The 27,799-nt window shown below is 30.9% G+C and overlaps 2 protein-coding genes across 3 annotated transcripts in view; one reads left to right on the top strand and one right to left on the bottom strand.

Annotated features, from left to right (window-relative positions):
• Nucleotides 1-27,799, top strand: part of LOC143054313 (RING finger protein 32-like) — a 66,106-nt gene that overhangs the window by 28,365 nt on the left and 9,942 nt on the right. Inside the window, exons 1-4 of one of the 2 annotated variants that reach the window (XM_076227279.1) lie at nucleotides 17,672-17,833; nucleotides 21,318-21,486; nucleotides 23,861-23,941; nucleotides 25,517-25,692. In XM_076227279.1, the coding sequence (XP_076083394.1) occupies nucleotides 17,798-17,833; nucleotides 21,318-21,486; nucleotides 23,861-23,941; nucleotides 25,517-25,692 (462 nt within the window). In that variant the 5' untranslated portion in view covers nucleotides 17,672-17,797. Of the gene's footprint in view, nucleotides 1-17,671; nucleotides 17,834-21,317; nucleotides 21,487-23,860; nucleotides 23,942-25,516; nucleotides 25,693-27,799 lie in introns of those variants that run through there. The other variant, XM_076227280.1, reaches the window with a different exon arrangement.
• On the bottom strand, nucleotides 5,955-21,480 carry LOC143054317 (translin-like). Its single transcript, XM_076227283.1, has 6 exons — nucleotides 21,326-21,480; nucleotides 11,913-12,006; nucleotides 10,918-11,014; nucleotides 8,300-8,415; nucleotides 7,034-7,113; nucleotides 5,955-6,203 (listed from the first exon to the last, which is right to left on the bottom strand). Exons 3-6 carry the CDS (start codon nucleotides 10,992-10,994, stop codon nucleotides 5,970-5,972), a joined length of 507 nt encoding a protein of 168 aa, XP_076083398.1. The 5' UTR covers nucleotides 10,995-11,014; nucleotides 11,913-12,006; nucleotides 21,326-21,480; the 3' UTR covers nucleotides 5,955-5,969.

Below are 27,799 nucleotides of genomic sequence, written 5' to 3'. Positions count from 1 at the left end.
TATAAACAAATTTAATAATACTTTTAGATATTTGGATGATATTTTGGCTCTCAATAATGACGACTTCAGTATGTATATTAAAGAAATTTATCCTGTTGAACTTACTTTAAATAAAGCTAATACTAACAATGACCACTGCCCTTTCCTCGATCTTGATATCTATATCACTAACGGAAAGCTGAATACTAAAATTTATGATAAAAGAGATGATTTTTCATTTCCTATCGTTAATTATCCATTTTTAGATGGTGACGTTCCCTTGTCACCATCTTACGGTGTTTATATATCTCAACTTGTACGATTCGCTCGTGTATGTAACAATGTTTTAGATTTTAACGAGAGAAATTTATGTATTACTGAAAAATTATTACACCCAAGGTTTTCGATATCACAAACTAGTCAAAACATTTACTAAATTTTATCATCGGTATAAGGACATCATTCGTAAATATAGCTCAACATGCAGACTTCTTATACGTTCAGGTATTTCACATCCAATTTTTTATGGAAATATTCTTTATAAAGCACAAAGGTGTCAGAATTCACCTAAAAAACTAACAAAACTTTTGAATAGATTTATTAAGAAGGGATATAGTTACGAGACTGTTGTCGGGTCATTAAAGATTGCATATTTTGGCGTTAATATTGATTCACTTATAGGGTCTTTGCATCTGAACTAAACACATTTATTCAAAAACCAGTTGTTGGCATGACACGGGTTATGTTCTTCTCATATATGTTATGATGGTATGATACTAAACCCGGCCCTAACGGGAAGGATTGTGCCTGATGTTCATATGATGAAATCATAATCTTTCAGTCAGTTTAATTGAAGTCTGGAGCTGGCATGTCAGTTAACTGCTAGTAGTCTGTTGTTATTTATGTATTATTGTCATTTTGTTTATTTTCTTTGGTTACATCCTCTGACATCAGACTCGGACTTCTCTTGAACTGAATTTTAATGTGCGTATTGTTATGCGTTTACTTTTCTACATTGGCTAGAGGTATAGGGGGAGGGTTGAGATCTCACAAACATGTTTAACCCCGCCGCATTTTTGCGCCTGTCCCAAGTCAGGAGCCTCTGGCCTTTGATAGTCTTGTATTATTTTAATTTTAGTTTCTTGTGTACAATTTGGAAATTAGTATGGCGTTCATTTTCACTGAACTAGTATATATTTGTTTAGGGGCCAGTTGAAGGACGCCTCCGGGTGCGGGAATTTCTCGCTACATTGAAGACCTGTTGGTGACCTTCTGCTGTTGTTTTTTTCTATGGTCGGGTTGTTGTCTCTTTGGCACATTCCCCATTTCCATTCTCAATTTTAAATATATCATCGTTGCAGCAGCTATTTGGGAAATTTCCCAGGTTGTACTCATTAATTGAACTTCAGTGAATCGTAGTGGTGATTTAAATAAACAGTAGTATATCGGTGTTCAAAGGTCATTTCTAAAATATTGTTTATTTAACAGACTTTTTTTAAAAGTAAAGTAGTTAGTATAAATAATTGATGTTAGCTGATGTATGAAGGAGCTTATGCACGCCAACCTCCAACATGCCGACGAAAGAACAATAACACTTGCTCAAGTTGCGTCAATTAAACTATTGATAGAACAGTTGTGGTTTTTATCCATGTTTCATCCGATTACTGGTATAATATGATACATCCAAACACGAAATTGTTTTAAGGAACTTGATTCAATAACATATCTTAAATCATTCTTTAATTTAAATTAAAACAATGATTCATATGATAATGCAAAGTGGGCAACTTAAAACGTCTGACAAGGATTTTAAATAAATTGGTGTCAAACTGGGGCATTATATCTTTTTAGATTAGTAGTGTGTTATGATGTTGGAGTTATATTTCCGTTATTTGCTAACCAGTCGATTTTTTAGATTTTGACCAGAACCACATTATAGAAAATAGAACTACCTGAAAACTAAAAAATATCACGGGTTCAAATAATAGTTGATGTATAAGTAAGCATTGAAACTTATCTTTTCATATTTATTGTATGAGTGATATTATTTTGACTATAATATGTTTGATGATTAGAACCAATAAAAAAGTAATCTATAAATACAATGTGCAGTCATTAGAAACTCATGCATTTTATATGAAATCTTGCACAGTTACTGTCATTATAAACAAGAATGTGACCATAGTAAACGGATGCCTCCTCTACACCATCATTTTGTATGTGCAGTGGATCGTGAAAATGGGTAAAAATCTCTAATTTGACATTAAAATTAGAAAGATCATATCATAGGGAACATATGTACTAAGTTTCAAGTTGATTGGACTTCAATTTCACCAAAAACTACTTCAACCAAAACCTTAATTAACCAGAAGTGGAACAGACAGACAGACGAACGAACAAACGCACAGACTAGACAACATAATACCCATAAATGGGGAAAAATACATGTGGCATAAAAAAATCAACACATGGTACATATGTGATAGCCAACTGTTCACCAGCTGTCAATGTACGATGGAACCCTTGGTGTGCCATTAAGCAACAAATGAAGACCATACTTTAAGACCCCGAAATGACAAAATGTCAAACCATTATAACAAGAAAAACCAGATGCTCTGCATGGCGCAGCTTTATACGACCGCAGAGATTGAACCCTGAACGGTTGGGGCAAGTATGGACACAACATTCAAGCTGGATTCAGCTCTAAATTTGGATTGTGATTAAATAGTTGACACAGCATAGGTTTCTGACACAGAATGAATGTGGTCTAATGAACTTAATTTTTTTGTTTTGTCTTTGAGCAATTCACTATGCTGTTGAATATTAATATAAATAAAAAAATCACATCCCCCTTTTCCCTTATTCCAAAACTGATCTCAATTCAAATTTCTAATGGCCCCTAACAATAACTACTCATTTAAATACATCATAAAATATTAAAATGTAAAAAAGTGCTTGTTATCACTGAATGGTAAAGATTGTTTTAATTTATCAGTTGGTAGTAAAAGTGAATATACATTGTACATTGTATAAATCAATGATTTAAGTTGATTCAACTACTATTCTGGACAAAGAAAGATAACTCAAATTTTCAAAGAATATTGAAAATTTCTTGCTATTACACAATATTGTGCAATTAGATATTTCTTGCCATTGCGCAATACTGTGCAATTGAAAATACTTGCCATTGCCCAATACTGTGTAATTGAAGATTTCTTGCTATTGCACAATACTATTCAATTGAAAATTTCTTGCTACTGCAAAATACTGTGCAATTGAAGATTTCTTGCTATTGCTGAATACTATGCAAAATTTCTTGCTATTGCACAATACTTAATATGACAATTTTGGATCCTGATTTGGGCCAAGAATTCATTTTTTGTTAAAATCAAACTAAGTTTAATTTTGGACCCTTTGGACCTAATGTAGACCAATTTGAAAATGGGACCAAAAATTAGGAATCTACATACACAGTTAGATTCGGCATATCAAAGAACCCCAATTATTTAATTTATGATGAAATCAAACAAAGTTTAACTTTGAACTCTTTGGGCCCCTTATTCCTAAACTGAGGGACCAAAACTCCCAAAATCAATCCCAACCTTCCTTTTATGGTCATAAACCTTGTGTTTAAATTTCATAGATTTCTATTAACTTATACTTAAGTTATGGTGCGAAAAAACCAAGAAAAATGCTTATTTGGGCCCCTTTTTGGCCCCTTATTCCTAAACTGTTCGGACCTCAACTCCCAAAATCAATCCCAAGCTTTCCTTTGAGGTCATAAACCTTGTGTTTAAATTTCATTGATTTCTATTTACTTATACTTAAGATCTGGTGCGAAAACCAAGAATAATGCTTATTGTGGCCTTTTTTTTGGCCCCTAATTCCTAAACTATTGAAACCAAAACTTCCAAAATCTATCCCAACCTTTCTTTTGTGGTCATAAACCTGATGTCAAAATTTCATAGATTTCTATTTACTTAAACTAAAGTAATAGTGCGAAAACCAAGAAAATGCTTATTTGGGCCCTTTTTGGCCCCTAATTCCTAAAATGTTGGGACCAAAACTCTCAAAACCAATCCCAACCTTCCTTTTGTGGTCATAAATCTTGTGTTAAAATTTCATAGATTTCTATTCATTTTTACTAAAGTTAGAGTGCGAAAACTAAAAATATTCGGATGCCACAGACGACTACGACGCAAACGTGATACCAATATACGACGAAATTTTTTTTCGATTTTTGCGGTCGTATAAAAAGAATGTGTCCAAAGTACACAGATGCCCCACTTGCACTATCATTTTCTGTTTAATGGACTGTGAAATTGGGATTTAAAATCTAATTTGGTATTTAAATTTAAATTAATAGAAAGATCATATCATGTGGAACATGTGTACTAAGTTTCAAGATGATTGGACTTCATCTTCATAAAAAACTACCTTGACCAAAAACTTTAACCTGAACTTCGCACTATCATTTTCTATATTCAGTGGGCCGTGAAATAAGGGTAAAAACTTTAATTTGCATTTCAATTAGAAAGATTATATCCTGAGGAACATGTGTACTAAGTTTCAATTGGATTGGACTTCAACTTCATCAAATACTACCTTGACTAGAAGCTTTAACCTGAAGCGGAACAGACGAACAAACGGACGAAGAACAGACTAAAGAAAGAATGGACAGATGGACAGACCAGAAAACATAATGCCCCTCTACTCTTGTAGGTTGGGCATAACAATCCAGTGTCTATGCGTTGATTCAACTCAAGACCTGTAATATATAGACCCACAATTCATAGCCCTACACTAGGACAAATGGATACAAACTTTCTGTTAATTAAAATATTTAAACATTGTGTCATCAGCTCATTTAGGCTATATACCATATAGTAATATATAAAGAATATTTTAATGATTCTGTGGCGTTTTTAATTTGAATTAATGTAGATTAAATGTTTTTATCTAATTTAGAACAGCCTGAAGCCATGGGTATGATCTTACACTGACATGATACATCCTCATTGGATAACTATAATGTGAACCATGCAATCATGGTAATAACCATAACTTGGCATGAAGATTGAAAAAATCAACAATATGTGTACTTGGTTTAAAGGGGCACTAGCTGTCAAATTCATGCTCACAGATTTTAATCAAATTCTCATATTTGATTTATAACAATGTAAAACATTTATTCAAACTATTAAAAGTCTTAAATAAACAATTTACAGTGCACTAGCATGAAAATACATAGCTTCATTTCGTGTGTATTCTAGTCTAGACACCATCTAATTAACTATAGAGTTGACCTCTAAAGTCATCAAATGACCATAAGTGAGTTAAACATAAATATAGATATAAATATATTAAGCAAACTAGTGCTAATGGATTTTTCTAGGTCTATTTAATTTCATATTATAGATGAAAAATAAATGTTTATCTTGTTTTTACATGTATAAGAATCATTTTTTTGTGGATTGAATCAGTCAATCAAATAATTTACCTTTGTTTCACTTTCAATGTTGACATTCTTTTCCTTTAAATATCTTTACACATACAATTCATGAGTTATCCATCTCAAGCTAAGGGGCTAAATTGAAGTTCACACGAATACTGATTCAATGAGGTAGAATTATTCACTTGCAAGTGAATAATTCATAATCAATGTTTTATTTAGCTTATATTGACGAAATTAATTCATACTGGCTGCTACAAGCGAATTATTATTTCACTATTTGCATTTCATAAATGATTGGGCAAAAAAAATATAAATTAGATTTTTCATATATCTCGTAGCTAGTGCCCTTTAAGTTAATATGACCACAAATTCATGATAAACTACCATAATCAAAAATAAATCTGATACAGAACAAACAACAGGCAAGTAGACAAAGGGATGCACAGACCATAAAACATACAATGCAATCTCCCTTACTACTCCAGGCATTACATGAAAATTAGAATCAACAAAAAAGAAATATGATATTGATGATTTATTTGGACTCTTGTTCCATTTGTTCTGCAGGTTTAAGTCCTCTGATTGTCAAATCATAAACGACTTCCTCCACTTTCTTGAGGTCATATTTAAGGACATCAAACCTTTTCCGTAGAGAATCGTTCTTCAAATTCAGTAATCTGAATCCAGCATCTAACTCTGCTATGAATTTTGCTATTCGCAATGGCCGCCCATAATCTCCTGCGGTTACTGAATTTACAGCAAGTCGAGACTGAAAATACATAAAGATATTTAAAGTATCTAGTTTAAACAAATCTCATACCGTATTACATGTGATCTAAATTGATGACAACATACTCAACCTTAAGTAAGTTGAATTCTTTAGTCTGGTCGACCCTTAACCTTTAACATAATGAGGTTTGACTGATCAGAGGATATTATGCATTGATCAAAAGGGAATTTTACTGGTACTGTGAAATTAATTCGACTCATCAGAGTTTTCAACACAAAAGAGTTCAACACAAGAAGGTTTGACTGTATTGGCTGATACATAAATAAAGATGCCATCAAAATCTAATATGCAAGTTTTTATTTTGTAAAATTTATATACTAATGTCTCAGGCTTAGGCAAGGTGGTGTGATCACAAACATATTTTACCCCACCTCATTCGATATGTGCCTGTTCAAAGTCAGGTCTGAAATTCAATGGTTGCTTTTGATTGGTATCTGTTAATTTTTTTTTCATATATAATTTATTAAGACTTGTTAACAAAAATAAAAGTATTTTCAAAAATTCTTAAAAACTGATCATATACCCGTGTGCCTGAAAATTGAAAAAAAAAACAGATCTGAGAAAAATCTGAAGACTGCACGCAAAACACTGTTGAATTTAGGGGCATCCGAAATTTATTAATTTGATATTGTGAATTAGTTTTTAGAATGACCATCAACTCATCATTTTTAAGTGATTTTTCTCACCATTTAATACCCGGTTTAACTTTAAATAGAAAAATGATAATACAAAATACATTAATATTTGATTTCATGCTTAATTCTGTTTTATCATTTTGTGAAATCATAAATCTTTCACTAAACACTTACCAATTCGCTAGCTAACTGTAATAGCCCATGCAGATAGTCATCTAGGTCCATGTGGAACCCTTCCTCTCTGTTAATATATACTGTAATAAATACATATATATAGTGGATTGTTGTTCTAAGCATACCTGCAAGTACTAGTGGAGAAACAGTTCACAGACAAATCCTGAACTAAAATACTTTTGCTTGATTCAATTTACAATTCATTTCATAAATTTTGATAAATTCTGTGTGTTATACATGTAATTTTTTTATTAGTTAATCAAAGCCATGTGTTACAAATTGTTTCAAACTAAATGTCTCTATGAAAATGCCTGGCTGGTAAAAATATTTTTTTTTAAGTGTTTTAGCTATTCATAGTGAACCACAGTGCTTTCAACATTTGTTCAATGTTTACTGAACACCAAAAAAAAAACCAAATATAGGTAGTTTGCTATTGGACTACATATATTAATTGAAGGTTGGATATTTTTTATATTTAGCATTGAAATTTCTCTTTATTCTTTTCCTGATCCGTTGATTATTTTTATTTAATCAACATGTGGTAAGTTTGATCTCAGTTCTTCATTGGTCAAAATTCAATTATGATGTCAAATTTTCTTGCTCTCCTCAGAAATTCCCATTGAGATGGAATGAATAAAGGTGACCATGTCTGATGACCTCACATCAGGCACATAAAAAGGACATATCTTTTACCAATCATTCGAAAAAAAGGATTAAATTTGTCTGCATATTGTCTAAAAATTAGAAGCAGCTTCCACCGCCTAATTTTGTGCAATACATTATTTATCCACTTTCGACGTTTAATTTAAAATATTTAAAATGATCTGCTTGCCTCACGTTTTGAATTTGAAAATTAGATGTCTTTGAGTGGATAAATATTTATCTTATCACACTTGATGCAGTGGTAGAATCTATGTGTATCTTATTTGCACCCTTGATATCTATTTTATCAATAGGTTGATGTATTGTTACCATGGTTACAGCTCAAGCAATTAAAAACAGTAAGTTTAGGTAGGTGTCAGCATTATTTATCCCTAGTACATTAATGAAAAGTTATCGGTAGATATCTTTATCTGTGTTGAACATGTTTTTGAAACTATAATTAATAAATAAATCTTCCCTGTTAACTGTTATTATTATGCCATTTGTTTGTAATGATAATTTTCATTGGGCGTTGACAAATATTTTGCAGAAAGTGGCATTAAACATCAGTCAATCAATCCGGAACAATACTTCTATTTATTTGTCCAATGAATGAACAATTACCTCCAACCATTTTAGCAGCTTCCTCTCTGGTATTCAGCTCTTCTTTCTCTAGGTATTTAATGAATGCCGTCAGGAAACTTAACTTTTGCATAACTGTCTTCCAATGATCATGAAATCTGCAGAAAAATAAATATATAATATAATATATCAGTGACTGCTGTGGATAGTTAACTTGGAATTGATAGTAAATAGGAACTACAAGTTATTTCTTGTATATATATGTTCATATTATACTGCAAAACACGAAAATAATTGCATTTAAAAACAAACAAAAACAGATTTTGGAAAAAAGGAGGAGGGAAAAAATAAAATTGTTCGATCCCCATTTACCTATTTCATAAAGACTAATCTCTTAATAGAATGTAATAGTTTTGTAATTATCATTGGTTATTTAAACTGAAAACTTATTAATAAGTATTTTGCAAAAGAAAAGTTTCCAAAGTTGATAATGTACAATGGTTGAAGATGAATTCAAAACAACATTGCAAAAGATGTTTTTCTATAAAGAAGAAAAAATAAATAAATACTGTAAATTCAGAAATTATTGAATGCATTTATCATCGCGATTTTTCTAGAATGGACAAAAAAATAGGAAACCAATTTTCATTGATTTTATGCATATGGGTATAGGTGAACTACAAAGGAGTAGGTCCGGTAAGGACTGATTTTGGCCTCAAATTTCAGTTTCATCTGACGAAAGATTTTGACCACTTTTTAAACACTTAAGTGTCTATTTCATATGATGCAATTAATTTATGTGAAAGATTTTAACTTATTTAGTCATTAAAAACGATTCGATTCAGGCTCAAATATGAGAAATCTACCAAATATGCGAAAAAATGTCACTTTTCAGATGGTTTTTGTCAAAAACAAAAGTGGCCCCATCCGTGTTCATCAGCAATCTTTATATAGTTATGTATTATCATCAAATATAACTTCCATTTCAATATTTTGGATGAACACGAATGCGGCCACTTTCGTTTTATATGGAAACCGTCTAAAATTTAACTAAAATGCTGGAATTGTGAAGATTTCAGTAATTTAGCATGAATTAATGGTGCTAGTTCTCAATATATGTGCATTGTATTGTCAAAAAGAGCCCATATTTATGTAACAGAACCTTTCTACTATCCAATAAATGACTAAAAGTTTACATTTTAACAATTTTGTAAAACTGTTATATTTTGGGGCCAAAAAGGGGTCTTACTGGACCTACTCCTTTAAATGTTCTTAATAAATAGCATATATATAATATGTAAACTTTGGAAAACCCACAAAATTTAATAAGGGCTATTCCAAAAAAAATTGTATGGGGGGGTTGGAAGGCACATTATATTAATAATACATGGGTGATGGGTATCACAGCAACTTTTCACACTATAATGCATTATAATTCTCAATTACAATTGTCTGGGTGGCGGGTGCTGACAAAAACTGCCTTCCAACCCCCCCCATACATTTTTTTCTGGAATAGCCCTAACAACAATAAACAACGTTTCTTCAATCCACTAAAAAATTAGTACCTAGGCAAATAAATGAATCCACAGTAAACATTTAACAGTCTATTATTTGAACTTGGAATTATTTTAAGTTATGGAATTTGCATAATTTCTTGTGCTTGAAATTTTTAATAAATGCCATGTTTATTTAGTATTATCATGATTATAATGTTTTGAGCAGTTCATAAACACTTTCCATACAATAAATTTTGTATAGATAGTGTTGTGCGTGGCACAGTACATTCTATTTAAAATATGCTATCTTTTTTGTAATAGGTAGTGTTGTGCGCGGCACAGAACATTTAAATACAGAATAAACATGGAACTTATTAAAAAATTTCAAACACCAGAAATTATACAAATTCCATAATTAAAAATAATTCCAAGTTCAAATAATAGCCTGTTATTTTTTCTATTGCTGACAGTGGTATATGCCATATGGTGTTATTAGGTTGCTTTCTCATTTGAGGTATACATGCACCTACCCTTTTTTTTTGTAACGATGTGTGTGTTATCTTCTCGGATGTATTAATTTATCAGTTATGTATGTTGTCTATATATATTTATGATATATTGTATTTGCATATATATTATATTTGTACTGATAAGCATTATTTGCTCAAAGTAATAAAGAATTGAATTGAATTGTGTTTTGAGTACTGTCATTAGATATAGGAAGATGTGGTGTGAGTTCCAATGAGACAACTCTCCATCAAAGTAACAATTTAAAAAAAAAAGGTAAACCATTATAGGTCAATGTAAAATGATGTACGGCCTTTAACACGGAGCCTTGACCCACACCGAACAAGCTATAAAGGGCCCCAAAATTACTAGTGTAAAACCATTCAAATGGGAAAACCAACAGTCTAATCTATATAAAAAAAACGAGAAACGAAAAACATGTATAAATTCGTTACATAAACAAACAACTACTGTACATCAGATTCCTGTTTGTCTTTTTTTCTTCTTTTTTTGCAATGGCATTGTCTGGTTTTTTTTCACTTATAAATGAGTTTGAATATATCTCTTTGGTATCTTTTACCTCAATTTTATATTTATATAAACCATATAAACCCATTTCAAATATTTTCAACAAACTAAGAATTCATTACTGATCACCTGTAGTATTGATTAGGAGGAATGATGGCTGCCAACTTGTTCATGTCTTCTGCAATTGTCGTAAATTCTGGCTTCATTCTTGCACATAATGCAGGTGCTAAAATAAATTTGAAAATGTTAAAGGGCATGAAGAATGTGTTAAGGGAAACAACTCTTAGAGAGTCAAATTTTAAGGTGGTACCCAACACTTTCATTAAAATTAATTTGGCTCGTTTAATTTTCATAAAATTTTGACAAAGTATTTACTTTGACCATTGTTGACCCTTTGACAAAAATATAAAAATTTCAAAAAATTTGAACCAACCATTTTATCAGGAAAATTACACTGGTTATATAGCAGTTTGAAAAACACTAATTTTGATCATTGAGAAGCTTATATTCCCTTAACAACACAGCGTAATTAAAACGTTAAGCTGATTTTACAGAGTTATCTTCCTGTAGTGTTAGGTACCACCTTAAATGCATTTTTTATAACAAATTATCTTCATATATATAGGTAAATTCATTAAGTGGCATACACAATCCATGCCTTTGTTTTTATGTATACCTACTGTAGTAGGATCTTATTATTTTATTCAAGTCAGTACATAATTATCAGGGTAAACATGGAGAAGTTTTTAAAGTTTTTTGCTAAAGAAAAATTACCAAAAAGGTACATGTATGTAAATTTTGAAATTAAAATTGTATTCCAAATTACTATTATGGCTCCTATTAATTAATTCCATATCATGAACAAGGAAACATGGTAGTGTGAGAACAGCATAATAAAATGTGTCCTTAGATGGTGTCTGATACAAAAATATTCTTGTTTTATTAATATTTCAATCCTCAAGTCTAAACATCATGAACATGTTGAATATCTTTATTTTTATCATGCTTTTTTCAATTCTAGCTGCTTTTTTCTAAAATTTTAATTTACTGCCTAACCAAAATTTTGAAATGTACATGTATACAATCATATATCAGTCATTTTTGAAATCTAATGAACAACTTACTGTTTTTGATATTTTGTATCTGATGAACTTGCTGTAGTTGTGTATGAATTTCTCTAGACTTCTGTTCTATGTCTCTAACACACACTCGGATTTGCTGTAAAACATGTAAATAAAATAAGCCATATGCCCATAGTACATGTGGTATTGCCAACTATAAACATTTTAAAAGATAATTAAAGGATAATAGAGTATTCCTCAATCATGTCAATGCAACAAAATCCATACATGCATGTAAATTTTACATAACTTAAATTATTGTATGCTAGTTCATATTATGGACGCCAGTCTTTGCTCCTTTATAATATAATTCACTAACAAAATGAACTGAATTTTAATGTGGGTATTGTTATGCGTTTACTTTTCTACATTAGCTAGAGGTATAGGGGGAGGGTTGAGATCTCATAAACATGTTTAACCCCACCGCATTTTTGAGCCTGTCCCAAGTCAGGAGCCTCTGGCCTTTGTCAGTCTTGTATTATTTTAATTTTAGTTTCTTGTGTACAATTTGGAAATTAGTATGGCGTTCATTATCACAGAACTAGTATATGTTTGTTTAGGGGCCAGCTGAAGGACGCCTCCGGGTGCGGGAATTTCTCGCTACATTGAAGACCTGTTGGTGACCTTCTGCTGTTGTTTTTTTCTATGGTCGGGTTGTTGTCTCTTTGGCACATTCCCCATTTCCATTCTCAATTTTATGTAGCTAAACATACAAAAAGGCAAAGAAACAGTGCTTTCATTGCTGTTCATTATACTCAGAGTCACAATGAGGCCTTCCAGAATGAGCAACAAATCTGTCACCTATAATTTTTTTTTTAGAAACTGGAATGATGAAGAACAAATTAGAGGTGAATTTTGTGCATTAAGGTAATTAATTTTTCATGATTGTGTTATATAGCTTGATGTATTTGTATACCAGATGATCCAAGCTTATATATTTGGGACAATTTACAATGATTTATATCTACTATATTTTCTCGAAATGACGAAATTGAAGAAAAAAATGACTCACAAAAATTAGGTTGTATACAATACATGTATGTGATACAGACCTCCTTTTGTACTGATAAAGGGAAGCATTGAATAATTTAAGATTGCTTTGATTTTGGATTTGTAAAATCAACATGATCAAGAACCTAATAAACATGATAAAGCATCACTATTCTTCATTTTTTAATATTTCAATGACATCATGAACATGAACATGATGAATGAAAAACAGCAAAAAAAATCCAAATATTGATTGCCAATGAGACAACTGTCCACAAGAGATCAAAATGACACAGACATTAACAACTATAGGTCACCGTACGGCCTTCAACAATGAGCAAAGCCCATACCGCATAGTCAGCTATAAAAGGCCCTGATAAGACAATGTAAAACAATTCAAACGAGAAAACTAACGGCCTTATTTATATAAAAAAATGAATGAAAAACAAATATATAACACATAAACAAACGACAACCACTGAATTAGTCTATCCACAAAATTTTCCTCTAATCTGTTTCTAGAGTATAATTGTTGTTCATGTTTTAGTAAAATTTATATATACTAAATTTTAACAACAAGAATATTTTAACTTTAAAATGTTTAATGTTCCTAAATGCCTTAGAAAAAACTCACTAAATAAAGAATAAGTGCGAATAACCTCTAATGAGAGATTTTGTAAATTTTGCACAGGAAAAATTGAAAATGAGATACATTTTTTGCTTGAACTTGTTGAATGTCCTCAATATACATGACATAACAAAATTAGACAATGTTAGATCTAAATATAAAATTAATGATATATTAATTCAAATAATTGTGATTGTGTGCTTTAAGCAAAATTTAGAATAATTATACTGATGTTTAAGTTTATGGTATTAATATCAGTTAACAGTGTAATGGTATACATAGAATTTACTTGACTTGTTGTTACATGAAACTTTATTTCATTTATCATGTTTAAACAGTCAATGTATTAATATTACAAAATTTTGTAGACCTGTATTTGGATCACGCCTCTATAATGTGCTCTTTCCAATAAAATATTGAATTGAATTGAATATCTGAATTAGTACCCAAAAGTAAATGTATGCAGATATGCAGATAATCAAGATAAAAAACAAATACATGCACAAAATACTTTCATCAGGTAGAACAGGGTCTGCTCAATATCAGTTACACATAATATAATCCATTCAAGAAACCTGTACTATTATCATGATTATAAATATTCAAAAAACTTCATGCTGATGGTGGTGATAAATTTAGTTCTTGCCACAAAATATTGTTTGAGAATTGGACATGTTGGAGAAGGAATGTTTTGTCTTTACCATTTTACAGGATTTTTCCTAAAACAAAAAAGATTTTCTGTAAACTCGCATTGATCAGAGGAGAGAACGTTTCATTCGAGGAGCACAGTATTTCCTGCAAATTAGAATATATGATTACTCAAAAATATAATCTAAGTACTGAAGTACATGTACTGAACATCCGATGACCGCAAGTTCTTGTGGATGGTCCGACAAGCAATTGTCTTTGAAAAAAAAATCACATCTCTTTACCTGAAATTGAGGTTATATTTTATGTACATGATGTAAAGATATGATTTTTTTCTGGAACAAATTCGTGCGTGGATGATAAATTAATAACATGGAATTCATCCTCACTGTAATGACTATTATATATTGTAGTGATAAAAATCAGTATTACTCTGATTTATTGTTATACATTATATCAATACTTGTATATTACAGTTATATGTATATATAATTTTCATTTATCATTATATTCTACTACAACGTATATTAATAATACTGTAATTTTATCAAGTGACCCAACACCTGAAGAGTTGATTGTGTGGTAGGGTAAAAACGAGTTAATTATAGTGCAGTGCAAGTGCATGGTGGACTCTCTTCTGTAATAATTTGATTTTTCTAATAGAATGTATTTAAGTTGGCATTCATATTTTCCCGCAATAAATGTTTAATGTATAGAGTCATCATTCCTTATAAATATATTGCAGCGTTCTTGAGATGTTCTTCCGCATGTCATGTCATGCATGTACTGTGATCAGGTGATAGATATTAATGATTTTTTACTTATACATGTTATATGTATATATGCATTTTAATATTATTAATTGGTATACCTTGATGAAAATCTTGCCAAATGACTTTAACAGTAATTTTTGGCGCATGATGATAAAACCAACATTTTCTTTATGACAATAATCATGATAATAAATCAATTGAATTTGATGAATTAAATTGTAAATAAAAAATAACATTAACAAATAATTATTAGAGACTTCTGACAAATCTAGTTTAGCATACTTCAATGACAAATCACAAAATTATTTTAACCCATTCAGCGATCATTTGCGATTGGACCCTACAGGCTACATGTAACAATATTAATACTGGAAAAGATCGTTTGCACCTGGCATTCCTACCCTCGCCTATACACCTTTCGCTATTTGTCCGCAATTTCTGGGCATCATAAAAGTTCCTTTAAATTTAAACGTCATTATATAATATATTATATATGTCGGACACCACAATCGAAAAGTTAAAGTGATTGTTGTATGACATTAAAAGTTCAAGCGGGACAGCTTCTTAGGTCAAGCAGGACATATTTCCAAATACATTGAAATAGTGATCAAGTGTAATATTGGCTTTATCTGATAGTTTATTGCAGGTTCACTAAATCTGAAAATTATATTCAAAGTTTTAATATTGTAATACAGTAGTCTTTCATTCTGGAATCAGGGGAGCGTCTTTTTACCACAGAACACCACAGAATACCACAGAACACCACAGAATACCACAGAACACTAAAAATATACCACAGAACACTTAAAATATGCCACAGAACTCCCAAATAGTAACAATTCAGACATTGTAGTTGTTTTTATTGCTAATTATGTCTATAATATGACTTTTATTATTCAAATTAATTAAATCAAATGGTTGCTGCATAATCACTAAAATCGAATATTACTCAAAATTCCAATGTTTGCAATAAATATCGAATTTTTTTAATATTAAAACATAAAATTACCAAATTAAGACGAAGTAAGCCAGATGAATAAGAGTAGGTAGACCCTACTTCTTCTTTCAAACAGGTCAAACAACAGAACGTGGAACAGCTGGATGTTACCAAGAAATCGATGTCTTGTAATGATAACTGTTGACAGTCATAGTGGTACCATGAATTGCAAGAGTCACACTGTACTGAGTTCTTGGAGCAGTTCTGTCTGCAGTCACCAAAGGGCCAGAAAATCGACCTTTTTAGGTACGAGATTTTGCGTTTTGGCATTTTGACTTTACTGATTAACTTTGAAAACTTTATAATAGATTTAGAAAGATTTTTGGAAATTATTTCTTGTTATATCAATATATACCCTTTGATCAATATCTTTCAATTTTGGAGCCAATCGAAAATTTGACCAATGATATTTACAGGAAATAAAATATTGTCCAATTATTTTTATCGGAAGTAAAAGATGATCCAATAACATTTACAGGAAGAAATTGTGATTCCAGTACTTTATGGTTTCACTTTTCCATTGTCTAACCCAAGATTTGAGACGTTGCTAACAGAACAAAAATGTGAAATGACTTCATTGGGGACATTGCTAAAAAAACAAAAAGTTATGTAGGACTTCTTTTAAATTTCCATTTCTTTTGACAGCGTGGTTGAATTATAGAAGCCATCCGTTCTTTCCAATTTTTGACAACCTCATTAGTGGGGTTGTGTTTGATAAATTACTCTTAATAATGACCATAATATAGACTTTTGTTTTACTAGTATTATTCAAAACAAAAATGAATTATAAATTAAAGTATGTAAAAAACATGACCCATTCAAAGATATTGCATGATAATTGATTAAAATCGTACTAAAGGAACTTTATGCATTTCAAATAAAATTTAAATATATTCATAATAAGTAATCAATCAAAGTCCTCGATCTTTTTCCGTCGGTTAGATTTTGATATTTGTCTCTTGTCTTATTTTTGGTATAACTATTTTATATATAATAATAAGAAGAAAATGAATAAAAAATATATATGAGGTGTTGATGACGGTGGTTTGTGGAGTTGTCATCTTATAGACTTTCCCTTTCTGTTCGGTGTGTTCAATGTAGATATATTTGATATTTTAAACTTTAATTTGATATAATTTTTGGCATTAATAACTAAAAAAATATATTAAGGTCACAATTAATTCGATAAATAAAAAAAAAAAAAAAAAAAAAATTGCACTGTTCAGCGATATGCGGTTTGCGATCGGTAATGAAATTTATATTTACCGTCTAATTAATATTCGTTCATGCATTTTGTTGAGTTATTTTAATGTTATGTTGCATATTTAAGTTGTTTTGTTGTTTGTTCTTATGTTCTGTGGTATATTTTAAGTGTTCTGTGGTATATTTTTAGTGTTCTGTGGTATATTTTTAGTGTTCTGTGGTATTCTGTGGTGTTCTGTGGTATTCTGCGGTGTTCTGTGGTAAAAAGACGCTCCGTGGAATCAGTAATGGGTTCTACAATAAATATTGTTCCTTTGCATACTTCTCTTAACTCTTGGTCAGCAGTTAAATATTTTTGGAAATCTGAAAACACAGAGGTGATGCCTGCTTCAACGGATGCCATTCTTAAGTTGATAAACTGTGTTCCACACTTTGAATGCTATATTTTCACATGCAATGTTTGGTAATTGACTGAGACCAATACGAGTTACTGGACTTAGATCAACATATTAACTGCGGGACTGTTATGCATCAAGATGGAGTCAAAAGCTGAGCGTGCTTGGTGACCGAAGCAGTTTTCGGTTGCTTTATTGTTAATCTTTGCGATATAATCTTTTAAAATGGAAAAAAGGAAAATATCTTGTTGAATATGGCGTCAGGTTACAAGCAAAATCAGAAAACCAAGGTAGATAAATACGAATTCTAATCAAATCGGCACTATAGTCCAAATAATTATGACGTCTGCCGGTTTGGCAAGGCTATTTTAATTTTTTTCTGGGACTCCTTCAAAACCTGTTAAAAAAGAAACGGAAATACTGTAACGTTTCCGATTTTGGTTCTGTTTTTAGCAGTACCTGCCAACTTTTGAAAGTGCCCATACAATCAAACCGAGTACTAGGATTCCTAAGACGTAATATGTCGAAGTGTCCACAAGACATCAAAGTGCAGGCCTATACATCGCTAGTGCGCCCACATCTTGAGCGAGATCGCCTCTGCAGTATGGGATCTGTATCGAAAACCTCACATTGACTCCCTAGAAATGGTTCAAAGAAGAGCTGCCAGATTTGCGACATCAACATACAGTCGAGAACAAGGGACATTTTACCACCATCATGAAAACCCTAGAATGGTAAACGTTAGAATCTAGATGGAAATCCAGTAGACTAAGCATGTTCTACAAAGCAACACATGAAATGGCGGCAGTCAACATACCATCATAAGTGAGAAGACCATCTACCTCAACAAGACAATACCATCCAGAAAAATTCACTGAGATCAGTACCTCCACAGATGCCTATAAATACAGCTACATACCACGTACCAAGGGTCCGGAAACGGTCATATATGCCAGTCTTGACCTAAACTGAAAGTATTTTGTCCTAAATGAGTAATTGGGATTTAGGACAAATTATAATTTTGTACAGAAATAATTTCGGTCATTTCGTTGAGATCGAGTTTCTTACATTGTCTAAATCGCCATTTTGAACTTATTTTTTGTTTGTTATCCTTTTCCTTTTCCTGTAATAAAACTGCCACTCCAGTAAAGTGTTATAATCCTGAGGGCCCTCCTAATAACTATAGTAATGCCTCGGGGAAATATTGGCTAATGATCGCTAATCTTTAAATTTTCTATTTATCAAAAGCCCAGAACTAATATTTTAAAGAAATTAAAAGTTCATAACAACTGTCGGATTTATTTAATTACTTTTCTCAGCTTAGACAATTGTCAATTCTGATTAAATTAAAATTAAATTAATTTACCTAGAACAAAATTTTGTTTCACTACAAACACACGTGCTTTGTTTACTAATACGCATGCTTGAAATTCTCTTCCGCAAATTAGACACTAAATCGTAAATTCAAAATGATTTCATGCTAAATTAAACAAGTCCAACTATTATAATTAATATTCAACACTATTAAAGATCAAACAGTTAAAAAGCCGACGATTTCCTGTGAATTTGATAAACAAAACTAATCCCGGAAATGAGTCCGGAATTGGTCGTTTTACTATTGTCGTAAAACATCCGGTTTTAATTTTGTCTTCAAAATCGAAAGAAACGTAAGCGATGTTTGAGAAATTTATCATTTTGAGTCATTAAAATCATTTCATTTTTAAACTGTTGCCTTCCTTTTATTGCTCAAGATCGATTTTAAGGAAAAAGGTAGGGAAATTTCAGAAGTAAATGCGATGCAACAGTTTAAACAAGTTCGTTGATGCTACTAGTATGACTCTGAGACTACTAAAACACATGTTATAGTAGTCTCAGTATGACTGTATGAGCATAGACACAATCTTTGTTTGAAAAAGGGCACCAACTTTTTGTTATCCCAAAATGACCGAAATTAGGTGAAAAAATTTCCGGATCCTTGCCACGTACCATCACGGACTTGAACAGCCTGCCTCTTGAAGCCTTCTTAGCTACATCTCTGGAATGCTTCAAGGAACAACTTTGGAGACTGCAGCTGTAAACAGAAACCACCTGTTTTTATCCAATTTTAATTACACTTGTAAATACTGAGCACGCAGGTTGATGTTTGCACAGCATTATCTGCGTTATGGATTTCAACTGCAGATCAATAATATAGATGTAGATGTAGGGGTTTATTAGTGCGCAACAACAATTTTAAAGGTTACAATTCTTTGCGACGAATATTTTGCACGTGTTGTTTTGTGGTCTAGAAAAAGTGTCATACAGTCATATTTGTAAGATGAGCTTACAAGCCTTTTTCTCAAATTTATTTGCATGGTCATATGCATGTATTATATCAGTAGAAATGATGAACATGTATCTGTTAGACCAGGAATTATTTTCATGTGTAAGGATATTAAATAATTGTTGACATTTCCAATTAAAAATTATGCACAAAGAAGGACCTTTATCAGGTTGGGAACTACACCTAGGGGTAACCCCTCAATGTAAGGACATTAAAAACACCTTTGTAAGGACAAATGCGTACATACATGTACATGACATATTCATATTATTTGAAGAAACCTTTCCCAACGAACTATACATCTTATGATCCATCTGGTATATGTTCTTGGCCTTATATCTTCTATATTATTTGAAATACACACACAGAAACGAACTATGATATAACAATGGTAAAATTGAAAATACATTTTTATAATATTGAATACATGTTTTGACTTCTTTACGTAAAAAAAAATGGACATGTTTATGTCTGAGCTCTGACTGGAAATCAGGTAATGATGGACAAATAGCAATAAGCTTAAGGTGTATTGTAATTTGTTTCCATATCAAAGATTTTATATATTGGATTCCTTCCTAAATTTTACTAGACTCATAAATATATATTTACTCAAAGTCTCATGTCAGAGAATTGAGACTGGACGATTAGTAAGGTGATTTCTAAAAAGTTAGAAAAAAAAAGTTTACAATTTTGAGTTTATTAGTCCGAGCTTTTGCCAGCTTTAATAAGGATATTTTTATCAGAGCAGGAAAAATAGCAAATTTGCTTTTTTGCCAGTGTCAGCAAGATAGCTACTGCATCACACATGATCACAGTAAACATAAAAATAAATACTATTCAAATACATTGCTGGTTGTTGATGAGAAGGAGAAGAAAAAAATCCATGTCAATTTACATGTAGTTCCAGTATGAATGTGAACTGTGTTGAGAATCCCCATACAATTTCAATATACACATTTTTATCTTTTTTGTGTGAATTTTGCAGAAAGAAAACAGCATAATTATGCTCAATCATAATAATCATCTACTTGGCAAAAAGAAAATATTAATTTAAACAATCAGAGTTATCCCTCTTTAATCACTTTCTGAACTTATATGATTTATCATTGGGTGTGTTTGGATATACGCCTGAGGCGGCCTATGGTTACCCATAGGTACCTATGGTTTGATATTTTGTGTATAAAATATCAAACCATAGGTACCTATGGGTAACTATAGGGCGCCTCAGGCGTATATCCAAACACCCCATAAATGTATACTCATATGATTAATGACTTTTGTGTATGTGTTTTAATGTCTAATGTACTGTATCTAAATCAGAGTGAGTGGAAAGATTGGTATAAATGTGTGAATGATGTGTTAAGTTTTGTAATGCCTGAAAAGGCCCTGTGTCAGATTAGGAAATAGGAATTGGAATTTGAATAAATTATACTGAAGCTTATATATTTTAGGAAGGTACCTCTTCTACTGTGTTAGCAGCTGTAGCTCTCCAGGACCACTTGGTGAAGAATTTAAATTTAGGAGGTCTTGGAAGAACTGGGCCACGACAGATTGGTCTAGGCCCTGCAGCCAAAGCTAAGCAGAAGAAAACTGTCCGATCAGTTGTGGACACTGGAAGAAGTATATATAAGAAAATATTATAATATAATGTACACAAAAGTATTTAACATAAATTGACATAGACCTATAATGGTTTACTTTTATAAATTGTTACTTGGATGGATAGTTGTTTCATTGGCACTCATACCACATCTTCCTATATCTATAGATATCAGACAGAACAATAGAACACATCAGCCACAAACACTGCAATCAAAGAAATGTTCAAACAAAGACAAAAAAAAACCTTTTCAAATGCAGTATTGTTTTCCCTGATTTAAATGTAATACATGTAATATAACATATATATAGTAAAGAGAGACGTAATTATATATGCTTGAACTGCGACAGAATGACACTAATGACCAAAAGATATCTATAGTCTTCAACAATAGACTGATGTTGAGCTTTAAGTCTTTTTAAGGATGTACTTAGGTGAGGTTTTGGAATTTGTGTCAAATGTTGGAACTTCTTGGTGTTTTTCCATACAATACAATGTAAAATATTTTGCCCCATACCACCCATTTATTTTTTCATATAAGATATATTAGCTCATGAAAGGTCATTTACCAAAATTTTAGAAGATTCCTAATTTTCTTTCTTTGGTTTTGAGACCGAAATAATATCAATGCAAATAAAAGGTAAAAGTCTGAGTCAGCCTTTTCCTGCTATATTTTAAATCTCAAATATCTCGGAAAGGAGGTCCATGACCTATCAATATATTTAGCTTATTTTTATCCTTAAAGAGTGCTCTACCTGCTTATAGTATCAATTTTAACTTCTTAATTTATTAACTTTCACCTAACCTCACCTAAGTACATCCTTAAGTCACAAAAAATTGTGAATAAATTAAACAGAAAACTATCAAATATTTGTCATCAACAAAAGGAATTAAAGATACATGTTTCATGTGTATGACATAAAACAACAACAAAGAAGGTTTCCCAAATTGGGAACACATACAATGTATATATGGCATGTCCAAATTAGTTTTCTTATATCTTACATTCCCCATTTCAGTGGACAAGCAAACAGCCTTGGCTGTTGTCTGCTCTTTGAGACAGTCTCAATCTTATACAAATATAAACCATTCAAGAAAAACCCTTAAACCTTAAATGATTGATGGTCTGACAAATTATAAAACACATACATGTACAAAAAGAAATATAAGACCAGTTAAACTTAAAGATTTTACTTTTAAATTTTTGTTCATGATAACCTGACTGTAACAAGTGGGAATGAAACAGCCAAGAATTATAAATGTCAGCATATAATATTTAGCATGTTTAGACCTAGTATTTTCACACAAGATCGTATGTAACATTATGCACATAGAAAAAATAATAGACCCCCGGCGCAATCTCTTTGAAAATTGTATTTTCCTTTTTTAAACAAGACGAAACAAGTCTACAGATTATGTTTGCTAACATCCCGTTGGAAACAAAAACAATGTTTAGACCTAGTATTTCATATATCTGGTCGTAAGGGCGTGATCACATGTTTCACGTATGTCCGGAAATGATTAGAACTTAACGACAAAAACAATTTTAATAAAAAAAAGGAAATAATTGGACTTCTGTTTCGTGTGAAATGTAACGCATAACGATAACGTCATTTTCTAACTTAATTATTACGAAGAACAAAACTAGAATGTAAATCATCTCTGATTTACCTGTTTGAACATCTCACGAGAGTTCATATTTGCATATTGTTATAAAAAATTCTATTACAACAATATAGCATGCATGATATGTAAAACATTGATAAATTTCTGAAAAAAAAATATGTTATGTGGGTAGTTTCTATTTAAGGGAGTTCGCTTCTCAGTTTTAAAGTAATTAACTTTTCAAAACACTAGTTCATATAGATAGGGGATTAATAAAGGAATCCAAAGAGCAAAAAAAAAATATAGGTCACCGTGCTTGTTTTCGAGATATTAGCCATTGAAGTTTTGGCGGGAAAATATTCTCTCTTGACTTTTGATAACTTTATCATTGACAAGTTGAAGTTCTCAAAAACTAGTAAAAAGTGATTAAAATTTTATAAGACTTTTACAGATGGCTTATCATTATACATGTAAAAGATTTACAAAAAGAAAAATGGGGGTCCATGGGCAAATTTTTTTAAGGCATTCAAATGGATGAAACCAGAGGATTTTTAAAATCTGACAAAAATTCCAAAACATGACAAGGAAACTTCCTTAAAAGCAAATAACTTAACGTGTAAAAATTAATCACCTTTACCACATCTTATTTCATAAAAAAAAAGTAATACTTTTTTGCAAGAAATCTTTTTAATTCATAGTACATGATCATGAGGATAATAGAATAAGAACATGTGTACACCAAAACCCCAAATGATTTTTGATTATAATTGACACTGTTTTAATTTTCAGACAGAAATTCAAAACCGAAAAAAGAAGAGCCCAAAGATGAAGAATATAATCTGGATCCTAAACCACCACCTCTAACTCTTGGTATGGTAGAGAAGGGAGTATATTATAATTTCTCTATTTTTCCACTATTTTTCCATTTCCTATTTAATTGTGAAAAAAATGTTCTTCTCACTAGTGAAATATCTGTTCTCTACAAACAATGAGCCAAAATTTAAGTTATGACGTCATATTTTCTTGGTTTCATCTGAATTTCCTATTGTGATGTCATGAAAAAAGGCCACCATGTCTGATGATGACTAATAAAAAACAACACAACTTTCAGTAAATCTTTAAAAAGGAAGTATAAAATTCATCAGAGCAACAGATTCCTACACTATAGGAAGTATAACTCATGTATTACGACATTTCTACAAACACATCAGTAGAATTTTATTATTTAAAAAGCTCAGCCAGCCTCGTGTTTTAAATATTTAAATTTAACTGTCTCAAGTAGAGAAATATCATAATACACTTGTTCCTGTGATGGAATCTACATATATCAAATCAACCAGTATAGATAAACTAAATATGATGCATTCCATTCAAAGCACATTCAGTTGAGGATTAAACTTGACAGGTTTACATGTAAACAATGTATAAATGTATGGAAGCAACAATATCAAAATAGAGTTCACAAAAGAAGCATGTTTAGAGAATTTGAACCTTTTATTCTGTGATATCCTGCACCCAAAAAAATATCAAAGGTTCACTGACAAAAAAAAAACCACAAAAGGAGATAATAATATAAAACTCTGACTTACTTGTTTTGACTAATTTTTCAATGAATCAAAGAAATTTAAAAGGTAATAACAATTTGTGGTATGACATCATTAGAATTACCATAATATCCCAGTTTAAATTCCTAATTGAAATTCAAAAGTTAAAACTGTACAAGATTTTGTAAAAAAAATCTGTATGCGCTCTATTCAGGAATATAAACAACATTGGCAATTACTTTTGTCCACATATTTTGTTTAATTAATTGTTGAGTTAAGGTTGTACAAAAAACTTTCACTAAAATTAATTTGGCCCGTTTAATTTTTATAAAATGTTTTCAAAATATTTACTTTGACCCTTTAACAAAAATATAAAAAAATTTAAAATTTTGAACCAACCGTTCTGTCAGAAAAATTACACTGGTTATATAACAGATTGACAAACACCAATTTTGATCATTGAGAAGCTCAATATTCCTTTTACAACACAACATAATTAAAACGTTTAGCTAACTTTACAGAGTTATCTCCCTGTACTGTTAAGGTTTGATATATAATATCATGTCAAAGCATGTGTGAATTGTTGTCAAAATGAAAAAAAAAATATTAAGAAAAAAAGATCTTCGAAAAAAGTATGTTTAAATATAAAAATAAGATGTGATATGATTGCCAATGAGACAACTCTCCACAAGAGACCAAATGACACAGAAATTAACAACTATAGGTCACTGTATGACCTTCAACAATGAGCAAAGCCTGCACTAAAGTATGTTTTAATATCAAAGTGCATATACAATGTATATACATGTATGAAAATAAAAGAACAAAAAGTACAATGAAATATTTGAACACTGACATTATGTAACCTTTAAGTTTCTTATTTTTCATTCAATATAATTAGCCCAGAAATTAGGATTGATTGATGCTCCGGACCAGTTGTTATCAGAGACAGACTGGCAGAAGGCTAAGGAGAAATCTAACAAACGTGATGATTCAGGGATGCCGTGTGTTATCTGTAAGGAAGATTTTGGATTGAAAGAACAAGTTTTGTTGTCTTGTACCCATGTCTTTCACAGGGTAAGTTCAAAATATAAAGAATACCATACAATTGCACTCTCCATAGGGAAAATCACACTCTAAGAAAATCTCATTTTCCATTAAATTGGGATCTAATCAATAGTAAAGAAAACTACTAATGACAGGCAATTAAAAACTCTATAGGAAAAATTAAGTTTGAAATAAAAATCAAAATGAGAAGAACATATCACTTTCTTTCTTCTATATTAAGGTGGTACCTAACACTACAGGGAGATAACTCTGTAAAATCAGCTAAACGTTTTAATTATGTTGTGTTGTAAAGGAAATATTAAGCTTTTCAATGATCAAAATAAGTGTTTGTCAAACTGCTATATAACCAGTGTATTTTTTCTGATAAAACGGTTGGTTCAAAATTTTTGAAATTTGTATATTTTTGTTAAAGGGTCAAAGTAAATACTTTGTCAAAATTTAATGAAAATTAAACGAGTCAAATTAATTTTAGTGAAAGTGTTAGGTACCACCTTAAAGTAATAAAATCTGGCTACTAAGGGAAATAAAAGTACCTCAATTTTTTTAACCTGTACAAGATCAATAATATTGCTTATATTGTATTGCAGATCACTGTTCCCATCTAAACAGACCATTTTAGATTTTGTCTCACACTTTCAATCTTCACAAACATCTATAGATGTGCCTTCCTGTCTCTTGTGTATAATTTTATGGAATAGCTGTTTCATAGTCTAAAATATTTTTTGTAGTTTGTCTAGAGTTGTCTTTCTTTTAATAGTGTTTGTAAGGGGCAGTTTTAAAAATTAATTTAAAACGAGATTGGTTGAATGCTACAAATATGAAAAATTGATATTATATAGAGTGGAGCACATGTTTTTCTTTAGAATATCAATTGAATACTTAAGCTCCTGTTCACAGCTTTAACATGTCTTGATAGGGGGGAAATAGTTATCATACCCATTTTAAATGAGGATTTAGAACCACAAACAGTAAGAATAAACAACTATCATTAGATGTATCTTTATTTCAACATAAAACATAGCAAATAATACAATAGGCCACAGACCGCAATTAATTCCTCTATCAGTTCTTTATAACCTTTTGCATCATTAAAAAAATTGCACCATGCACTTTAATCAATTTTTTTGTGTGTGTAATGTATATAGTCCTAGTCCAAATATATATCCAAAATTCTGAAAGATTGAACCTATCACTTTTACAAATTTAGCCAATACACATTCATTATTGACAAGTCAGGAGATGTTCCGAAACTGTAAATATTACCTTTTTGCACTTTGCCTAATCACTCATTCCATATCAAAATCATTTAAAATACAACATCCAAAAATTTATTTCACCTCTCTTCTTTCATTTCCACCCCAAAAAATTTAAGAAATGACTGAGGAAGGGAAAGAAAAAAAATTAAGGAAAAATACACTCTAATTAAAAGAAACTATATTCTTGGACAACGAAAAGCGAAAAAGCGGGGTCATTAATTGTGGTCTTTGGCCAATATACATGTAAGGTGATATGACCACATAGGGTAAATCATATTTTTCTCAATTTGCATGATTCTTAAACGGAGTGGTACTTAAGGAGGCTCAAGGGTACAAAATAATCAGCAAAAATTAAAACATTTGTTTTTTTATTACAAATTTTATTATTATTATACTTTTAGTTATAACTTTATGATATACATGTAGTACATATATCAACCAAAAAAAAAATTGGCCACAGGTGACTTTTTAAATGTTTATATCGATGAAAAAGCTCTAAATTATGTCTCTTTGGTGAAAAAATGCCATACTTTGCATAAAAATTGAAACTACTTTTCTAACTCATCGGTGAATTGTATTTTTTATTATTTTTTTCAAATTAACTATACTTCAACTAAACTATTGTAAAGTTTAAGCAATTTCTGTAATTTATTTCTTTTTTAATTTTTATTTTAGCTTTTTTCTCCTATTAGTTTTACAAAAACAAAAACCGTAACAAAACTGCATGCTTCTTTCATAGGCAGATTGTGAGCTTAAATGAACAGTGACCCCATATTTTTATTTAATTTTTCCATTAAGTATAGGATAAAGTTTATTTATAGAAAAAAATAGCAAAATCCTATATTTGAAAAAAAAAAAAT

Source organism: Mytilus galloprovincialis, chromosome 12, assembly GCF_965363235.1.
Source record: "Mytilus galloprovincialis chromosome 12, xbMytGall1.hap1.1, whole genome shotgun sequence".
NCBI lineage: Eukaryota > Metazoa > Mollusca > Bivalvia > Mytilida > Mytilidae > Mytilus > Mytilus galloprovincialis.
Note: the sequence above shows the minus strand (reverse complement) of the source record. Positions and strands in the feature narration are given on the sequence as shown.

What these genes read in the sequence shown, in the direction of transcription:
- LOC143054317 (XM_076227283.1), bottom strand. Translation starts at nt 10,994, where the DNA reads ATGAAGCCAGAATTTACGACAATTGCAGAAGACATGAACAAGTTGGCA. An exon ending in CCTCCTAATCAATACTACAG is followed by an intron (nt 8,416 to 10,917) that starts GTGATCAGTAAT and finishes ATTTTTCTGCAG; the next exon opens with ATTTCATGATCATTGGAAGA. An exon ending in AGCTGCTAAAATGGTTGGAG is followed by an intron (nt 7,114 to 8,299) that starts GTAATTGTTCAT and finishes TATTTATTACAG; the next exon opens with TATATATTAACAGAGAGGAA.